The 9,285-nt window shown below is 41.6% G+C and overlaps 2 protein-coding genes across 11 annotated transcripts in view; both read right to left on the bottom strand.

Annotated features, from left to right (window-relative positions):
* Positions 1-3,613: 3,613 nt before the first annotated feature.
* The window catches only part of Ih (hyperpolarization activated cyclic nucleotide gated potassium channel Ih), a 359,520-nt gene continuing 353,848 nt past the window's right edge, over positions 3,614-9,285 (bottom strand). For 9 of the 10 annotated variants that reach the window (XM_069316752.1, XM_069316753.1, XM_069316754.1 and 6 more), the window contains one exon: positions 3,614-8,766. In XM_069316752.1, the coding sequence (XP_069172853.1) occupies positions 8,424-8,766 (343 nt within the window). In that variant the 3' untranslated portion in view covers positions 3,614-8,423. The remainder of the gene's footprint in view (positions 8,767-9,285) is intronic. The other variant, XM_069316759.1, reaches the window with a different exon arrangement.
* LOC138358725 (putative per-hexamer repeat protein 5) lies at positions 7,435-8,293 on the bottom strand. The gene is made up of 2 exons (XM_069316888.1): positions 7,544-8,293; positions 7,435-7,443 (listed from the first exon to the last, which is right to left on the bottom strand). Exons 1-2 carry the CDS (start codon positions 8,291-8,293, stop codon positions 7,435-7,437), a joined length of 759 nt encoding a protein of 252 aa, XP_069172989.1.

Raw genomic sequence — 9,285 nt, 5'->3', positions numbered from 1 at the left:
TCCTGTGGGTGGTATTGGACCCCATACCCATCCTGTGGGTGGTTGTGAGCCCTATACCCATCCTGTGGGTGGTAGTGGACGCCATACACATCCAGTGGATGGTATTGGACCCCATACCCTTCCTGTGGGTGGAAGTGATCCCCATACCCTTCCTGTGGGTGGAAGTGATCCCCATACCCTTCCTGTGGGTGGAAGTGATCCCCAAGTTTGCAGTAGTTTACCCCATAAACATTCCAACAACATCGTTTTCTATTAGCGTTCCTACAAAACATTCTTTAAAGTTTTTAAGCGCAAACTATGGTATATAATATTGATTGGTGAAGCACTGTTATTCTATGTAATAATTTATAGTGCTTATTATAATTTACTAAGAACAACTAATATTTCTCAAAACAAAACTACGAACCTTCAATAGGATGTAGCTGATCTGTAATATTATAAGAGCATGGACAATAGTAGGTAAATTTCACAACCCATGTGGGACCTGAAAACTACAATTTTCATTATAATTGAACCAATCACGACTATTCTGCTATCTACGTTGATGGACGGGTACTGTGAGACGTAAATTGGCATGTGAGGAAGAGTTTGGGCCTTGGTAAAAAAGGTAACTGGTAATATATTACATATGTACTAAATCACATTCAACATATTGACTTTAAGCATTAAGTCATATATGTGCTGTCTTGTGTGAGAACGGGTTGACCACACACTAGTGTCCCACAGAACCACCACCACCACCACACTCCAGTGTCCCACAGAACCACCACCACCACCACACTCCAGTGTCCCACAGAACCACCACCACCACCACACTCCAGTGTCCCACAGAACCACCACCACCACCACACTTCAGTGTCCCACAGAACCACCACCACCACCACACTCCAGTGTCCCACAGAACCACCACCACCACCACACTCCAGTGTCCCACAGAACCACCACCACCACCACACTTCAGTGTCCCACAGAACCACCACCACCACCACACTCCAGTGTCCCACAGAACCACCACCACCACCACACTCCAGTGTCCCACAGAACCACCACCACCACCACACTTCAGTGTCCCACAGAACCACCACCACCACCACACTTCAGTGTCCCACAGAACCACCACCACCACCACACACTAGTGTCCCACAGAACCACCACCACCACCACACTTCAGTGTCTCACAGAACCACCACCACCACCACACTCCAGTGTCCCACAGAACCACCACCACCACCACACTCCAGTGTCCCACAGAACCACCACACTCCAGTGTCCCACAGAACCACCACCACACTCCAGTGTCCCACAGAACCACCACCACCACCACACTCCAGTGTCCCACAGAACCACCACCACCACCACCACACTTCAGTGTCCCACAGAACCACCACCACCACCACACTTCAGTGTCCCACAGAACCACCACCACCACCACACTCCAGTGTCCCACAGAACCACCACCACCACCACCACACTCCAGTGTCCCACAGAACCACCACTACCACCACACTTCAGTGTCCCACAGAACCACCACCACCACACACTAGTGTCCCACAGAACCACCACCACCACCACACACTAGTGTCCCACAGAACCACCACCACCACCACCACCACACTCCAGCAAGGCATGCCAATCATCTTAAGTTTCTTATCCTCTCTATTATCATATCATCATCAGCAAACTTATTCATATAATTCTGTATTCCATCAGGCAGATCGTTTATGTAGACAATGAACATTACCGGTGCAAGAACTGAACTCTGTGGTACTCCACTTGTCACATTTCTCCAGTCCGATACATTGCCTCTGATTACTGCCCTCATTTTCCTGTCGGTTAGAAAAAAAATTCATCCATGTTAGAAGCTTATCTGTCACCCCTCCAATATGTTCCAGTTTCCAGAACAACCTCTTATGTGAAACTCTGTCGAAAGCCTTTTTTAGGTCCATATAGATGCAGTCAACCCAATCATCTCTCCTGTAAAATCTCTGTGGCTCAGTCATAAAAACTGAGTGAATTCAGAACACAGGATCTTCCAGGTCGAAAGCCATACTGTCTGATATTATATACTTTTTCTCCAAGCGCTCTACTCACTTAGTTTTAATTATTTTTTCCAGTATTTTGACTATTACACTTGTCAATGATACAGGTCTATAATTTAGGGGGGTCTTCCCTGCTGTCACTTTGGTAGATTGTAGCTATACTAGTCTTTTGTTCACACAGCTGCTAGCACTCCTAGCAGACTGACCAGACAACTCCTAGGTTGTATCTGATTCTCTGAAGATTTAATTTTGTACAAACACACTTTGGAATTTTTTGTTTAATGTTTCACACATTTCCTTTTTATTTTCCATGAATCTGTTTCCTATTTTCAACCTCTGAATATTATCCTTTACCTGCAATTTGTTGTTGGTGAATTTATAGAATAGGCCTTTAATTTATATAAATTAAAGGCCTATTCCTTTAATTTATATAAATTAAAGTTTAATTTTAAACTTTAATCTACTATAAGTTTAATAATTAGTTTTTATAAATTAAGGCCTTTAATTTATATAAATTTATAGAATTTATAGTGTAGGTATATCAAGATCTATAGGACCTTGATATACCTACAAAAACCTATATAGGATCTATATAGGATGTAGGATCAATCAAGATCACTTGTTGCCTGTCCTGTCTTCCGGAAGTGAATTCCTCACTCGGATTTACTGTCATAACACAACTGTTGGAGAGATAAATGATATAGATAAAAACAAATTACATACTGCACAACCAATTGTGATTTATTCCTATGGCCTTCCTGTCCCCAAAGCAGGAACCCAGTGGGTACTGATGATCGTAAGCAACCAATGTTATGTTTGCTATGTAATGTTGTTTACTTTCAACCAATGACGCCCACTGGGAAGTTTAAATGATTATGTATTTCTTGGTTATGTATTGGCCCACAGGGAGCCGGTCGGCCGAGCGGACAGCACGCTGGACTTGTGATCCTGTGGTCCTGGGTTCGATCCCAGGCGCCGGCGAGAAACAATGGGCAGAGTTTCTTTCACCCTATGCCCCTGTTACCTAGCAGTAAAATAGGTACCTGGGTGTTAGTCGGCTGTCACGGGCTGCTTCCTGGGGGTGGAGGCCTGGTCGAGGACCGGGCCGCGGGGACACTAAAGCCCCGAAATCATCTCAAGATAACCTCAAGATGACGATTAACTCATTGATATTTCATTAAATCAGAGACGTGCACCTTACCGTCAAAACTGCGTTGTTCCAGTAACCGTCGCTCGGCTCCCAGTTGAATGTCCTGGGTATCGGGATCTAGTTTTGTTTTCCCATTTTCCTTCGAGTCGTATATCCTTTGATAAAATCCTTGGTTATTTGTTATCATTTGTCTTATCTTTATGCTATCATATTGGCATCCTGGATTATAGAAACTTGAGAATATTATTATGTAACGCTGACAGTGCTATGCACGCAATTTTCCAGACTTGGTGCTTTCTGTGAAAATATATTTTCACTTTCACTCTTTGCATTCAAGACTCATAAATTTACTGCAACCTTTTAGGTTATGAATCTTAACTATACAAAATAAGGAAGCTATGTAGGTAGAAGTAAAACCAGTAGCAACTAATAACCTCTGCATAATTTAAATTATTTACATAAGCTAGCAATATGCTAGCACATAAGGTAGCATTAAAAATAAAATATATAATCATAGAAAAGACATAAGTACCTTGTTCAATTATCAGAGGATGTAAAATTGAAATAATTATCCATCAAACCGACAGTATTTGGGATTAGGCCCTTTATCAACTCCCAGTAATTTACAACAATGAAGGCAAAGTGTTTGGCTGAAGAAATATAACACTATTGTTTATTCAGTTTTACAAGAGCGATTCCCAAACTAAATTTATCACTATTATGTACATCATTTCCCACTGGCTTCTGATACAAGTTATTAAAAAAATAGTGAGGTTTGACTCGGTGAATTTCTTACCAAGCAAACGTCATGGACAAAAGACAGGAGAAACAACTGCATGACTCGTAACACCGGTAAAGACGAGGAGGGGCCAGATTCACGAAGCAGTTACGCAAGTACTTACGAACGTGTCCATCTTTCCTCAATCTTTGACGGCTTTGGTTACATTTATTAAACAGTTTACAAGCATGAAAACTTGCCAATCAACTGTTGTTATTGTTATAAACAGCCTCCTGGTGCTTCCGAGCTCATTAACTGTTTAATAATTGTAAACAAAGCCGCCAAAGATTGAAAAAAGATGTACAGGTTCGTAAGTGCTTGCGTAAGTGTTTCTGTGAATCTGGCCCGAGGTCTTCTCAAGTAAGAAAGTGTCTGGCTTGTGGAAACATGTAATTCTTTGAAAATAAGGGGCCTTAAAGTGCTTTACATTTAAGAATACAACTCTTAATTAAAACTGATATGAATGGGGGGAGGGGAAGTGGTACATAGTTTGCAATTTAATGTTTTGTTCCAATTTTTCGAAAGCATAAACTTAGACCATAAACGTATACAGTACATTGTCGTGTAGTAAAAACTTGGTCATGTTAATTATCTTGTCCTTAACTTAGTGCTGCCTAGAACAGATGCGGACAAAAGAATATATAACAAAATCTTGAAAATCAAAAAATCTGCAAATACGACCCTATAATAGTATTCTTATGCAGTTGTACATTATGCAAGTCTATTATGTTTGTAGTAAGCTTATTACTGCTTTTGGGGAGCTGGAGCAATACCTGTCAATAGTTACATTAATATCATAACAAAATGGAAGGATAGCTTAGCATGATCTAAACTTTAACCAACACTTGTGTGTGAAATATCTAACATTTTAAAATAAGTATCCATTACATGCTTATCTAACAAAGTAAAGGAGCATGTATTTAACAAATTTATAAATTTAAATATTTTGTAATTTTCACCTAAAACAATGTGCAATATCTATTTAGGCAGAATATCCATGACGAACCATGAAATGGCCGAAGACTTGTACCTGCCCAATGTGTGTGCAACAACCAAAGGAAACATTTCAAATAAAGTGTTGAGAACAAAGGTTACCAAGAGAAATGTGGGATCCATTAGATGGTTGCCATGGAAACTCTAAACCAATCTGCCAGTAGCATGACTTATAAGAGGCTGAGGAGAGGATGCTCAGTTTTTGCAGATGATTAAACTCTACAGCAGCAGTACTTGAGGCACTTCGACTACGTGAGTCACTACACTGGCAAGTGAGACAAAAACAAAAAATATTTTCACATTGCTTTCTTGGTCCTACTTGTTGAAGGTTTGGGCTTCTGCAGAAAGAAAAAGATGGTGGTGTTGCACTGGCTAGTCTCTATAACACTCACACGGAAAACATAACTTCAACGAGTTAACCTACAAGAAGCACTTTCACAACGAGTCTATGGTTTTTGCATGACTTGAGTGCTTGCTTGCTTGCTTTCTTCCTGGTGTGACTGTAAGATGTGAGCTTTGGTCTAAAGCTAGAAAGCAATGTCAAAATCAGCACTACTGTCCTAGGGCCCCTAGTTGAGCTTATGGTTCTAGATGTGGACATTAATTATTGCATATTTTTACTATCCTCACTGACGAGCGAAAATAAACTCTGACTTGGCATGACTATGAGATGATGGGTATGAATCAGTGAAGATGTGTCTGGTACAATGAAGGATGAGATTGCCCGCACCACTGAACAACTAGGGTGTACAACTTTACAGAAGAAATGTTATTTACCAATATTTGCTAACAATCCCTGATGCAAGAGTTCTTTACCATTATGCATTTATGTACACAGTAGAAAACTTTTTTGTATGTACAATAGGCATTAGAAATACAAAGAATAAGTGGTAGGAAAACAAAGAGATTTTGAAAATATCTCTGTAACATTAAAAACTATATTTCAACTTTATTATATATTGTGGGATTAGGAATATTGGTAGTTGCTTTTATTTTGTTGTGTGTGTGTAGAGTATGAGTGTTGTACAAGTGTCCAAAGGAATATCAGTGGTGTTAGCAGTAAGATGGTGAGGTGAATTGTTGCGTCAATCACAGAAGGGGTGGTTGGCCCCCATCACAAGAAGCAGCTTACGCCAGCGTCCAGTCGTCTACTGTTCCTGACTGTCCCGATTCTCCATATTTATCAAGGCATATATATTCATTTGCATTAAACACTGAGCTCTTTATGGCATACAAATCCTTTTTTTACAGAAAACATTAGGTCTATACACCATAAAAGAGCCCAGGATAGGATTTAAGAGCATTATACTGTATATAAGAGTTTCATAAAGTATACATGGGGTCTTATGCTGCCTACATGAGCTCTATAATGCATACATGAGCGTTATATAGCTTACATTACCTCTATATAGCATGATTGAGCTCATTATAGGTTTATGAGCTTTGTAAAGCATAACTGACCTCATTATTGTTTTTTTAGCCATGTACAGCATAAATGAGCTCATTACAGAGCTCGATATTTTGTATACGAGTTCCATACAGCATACATGGGCACCACACAGCTAAGTGCAGGGACCTTATGACTAGATTTGATAACACACTTTCATATAAAAACTTCAGTTTACAACAAATATACACTTTGGCTGTTATTTCCAAAGCCATTCAAACACTTTCAAATTTTTGTTATAATGTAAAACTTTACAAAACATTAACATAGTAATAACACACACATCACCCACTGTAGATATGTTGTACCCATGTCATGCCTCGACTTCACTCTAACAATAATTTGCTTTGATTATATTATTGCTTTTCTTCTCGTTTTATATTTTTGTAATGTTTGTCAGGAACACAGACTTGACTGCCACTCAAAATGCCAGATCTCCTTGGACTTTGGCACCTTCTCATAACAATAGATAATCATTTGAAGCAATAACAAGACAACAATAGTACCTTTTTATTGTTACTTCAGGTGTGGCAGAAGCTTGTCGTGATTGTTGACCTTTAATCCCCGTGCGAGTCCTCGTTATGCACCGAGAGGCAATACCAACAAACTACTCATCAGCAGAGGTTCTCATTATTTTGAGCACCTAATAAATATATGTACTATCAATGTCTTAACTACAGTATTCACTATAATTACAAATCACAAAGACTGTTCACTGTGTGCCTGCAAGTTTGTTTGGTTTATTTGTTGTTGGTCACGTAACCCCTCTCCTTGTCGGTGCAGGTCACGTAACCCCTCTCCTTGTCGGTGCAGGTCACGTAACCCCTCTCCTTGTCGGTGTTGTTGGTCACGTAACCCCTCTCCTTGTCGGTGCAGGTCACGTAACCCCTCTCCTTGTTGGTGCAGGTCACGTAACCCCTCTCCTTGTTGGTGCAGGTCACGTAACCCCTCTCCTTGTCGGTGCAGGTCACGTAACCCCTCTCCTTGTCGGTGCAGGTCACGTAACCCCTCTCCTTGTTGGTGCAGGTCACTCGGTCTCGACCCATGTTGGTGCAGGTCACTCGGTCTCGACCCATGTTGGTGCAGGTCACGTAACCTCTCTCCATGTTGGTGCAGGTCACTCGGTTTTGACCCACGTTGGTGCAGGTCACTCGGTCTCGACCCATGTTGGTGCAGGTCACTCGATCTTGATCCATGTTGGTGCAGGTCACGTAATTCCTCTCCATGTTGGTGCAGGTCACTCGGTTTTGACCCATGTTGGTGCAGGTCACTCGGTCTCGACCCATGCTGGTGAAGGTCACTTGGTTTCGACCCATGTTGGTGCAGGTCACTCTGTCTCGACCCATGTTGGTGCAGGTCACTCGGTTTCGACCCATGTCGGTGCAAGTCACTCGGTCTCGACCCATGTCGGTGCAGGTCACTCGGTCTCGACCCATGTTGGTGTAGGTCACTTGGTTTCGACCCATGATGGTGCAGGTCACTCGGTCTCGACCCATGTTGGTGCAGGTCACTCTGTTTCGACCCATGTTGGTGCAGGTCACTTGGTTTCGACCCATGATGGTGCAGGTCACTCGATCTCGACCCATGTTGGTGCAGGTCACTCTGTTTCGACCCATGATGGTGCAGGTCATTCGGTTTCGAGCCATGTTGGTGCAGATCACTCTGTCTTGACCCATGTTGGTGCAGGTCACTTGATCGCGACTCATTTTGGTGTAGGTCACTCTGTCTTGACCCATGTTGATGTAGGTCACTCTGTCTTGACCCATGTTGATGTAGGTCACTCTGTTTTGACCCATGTTGATGCAAGTCACTCTGTCTTGACCCATGTTGGTGCAGGTCACTCTGTCTTGACCCATGTTGGTGCAGGTCACTCTGTCTTGACCCATGTTGGTGCAGGTCACTCTGTCTCTCCCCATGTTGGTGCATGTCGCTGGATCTCTCTCCGTGTTTCATGATAGTACAAAAAAGGTCTGCCGTTGCGCCCACTAGCATAAGTGCATGGGCGGGGGCCACCTGCTATTGAAACGAAGTGTCTTTGTGGAAAGTATCGGACTTGTGGAATGAGGGTCGGTTGCGGTGTAGGGGAGAGGGCATGTCGAGTGAAAGGGCAAAGTTATTCTCACTTTTCGGTCTTGGCAGGTGACCTTTAGCGAGAGCTTTTCCTATGGAACCTAGATCAAGGAGGTTGTGACGACCATCCTGACCCATCATGGACTCCTCTGAACTGGTGCCTCCGTCACACTGCTCGGTTGATGCCACAGAAGCTAAGGCAGTGACGATAGCGTTCACTGTCTTGCAGTCATTAGTCAAGTCCTCCCGATTACTGACAATTGATGGATTCTTGCCAATCTTGTTTAACCTGTCAAAACAATTTGTAAGTGCTTATTGCATTCAAATTAATATATAATATAACTTATTAAATTCTGCTTTGCATTTCCAATAAATTTAAACATGAAAATTCTTTTTATCTTGAAACTTGTTTCACAATTCTTAGGAATATTACAGTTTTCTAAGTCTCACAACTGTAAGCAGTGTACATTACTGTAATATTAATCAATATAACCATATGAACCTACACCCACTTGATACTCCTATTGTCTTATTCAGGCTTCCACATTAACTCTTATACAAGACTGTTATTAGCATAAAAATGTTTTAGTATGTAAATATTAGTAGAGCAGTGTATACCCCTCGAGCCACCACAAAGGGGGAGAGAGCATTTGCTGCTAAATACTATTAAATTATGAATATATTGAATGGAATTTCACATCTCTACTTATAATCACTAATTTTGCTCTGTCATTATATCCCTATAACCTTATGGACAGACATGATATAATTTAACCCATTCATCTTGCCAACATTTTAATTCTTGCAT

This window comes from Procambarus clarkii, chromosome 85 (assembly GCF_040958095.1).
Source record: "Procambarus clarkii isolate CNS0578487 chromosome 85, FALCON_Pclarkii_2.0, whole genome shotgun sequence".
In the NCBI taxonomy this organism is placed as follows: domain Eukaryota; kingdom Metazoa; phylum Arthropoda; class Malacostraca; order Decapoda; family Cambaridae; genus Procambarus; species Procambarus clarkii.
Note: the sequence above shows the minus strand (reverse complement) of the source record. Positions and strands in the feature narration are given on the sequence as shown.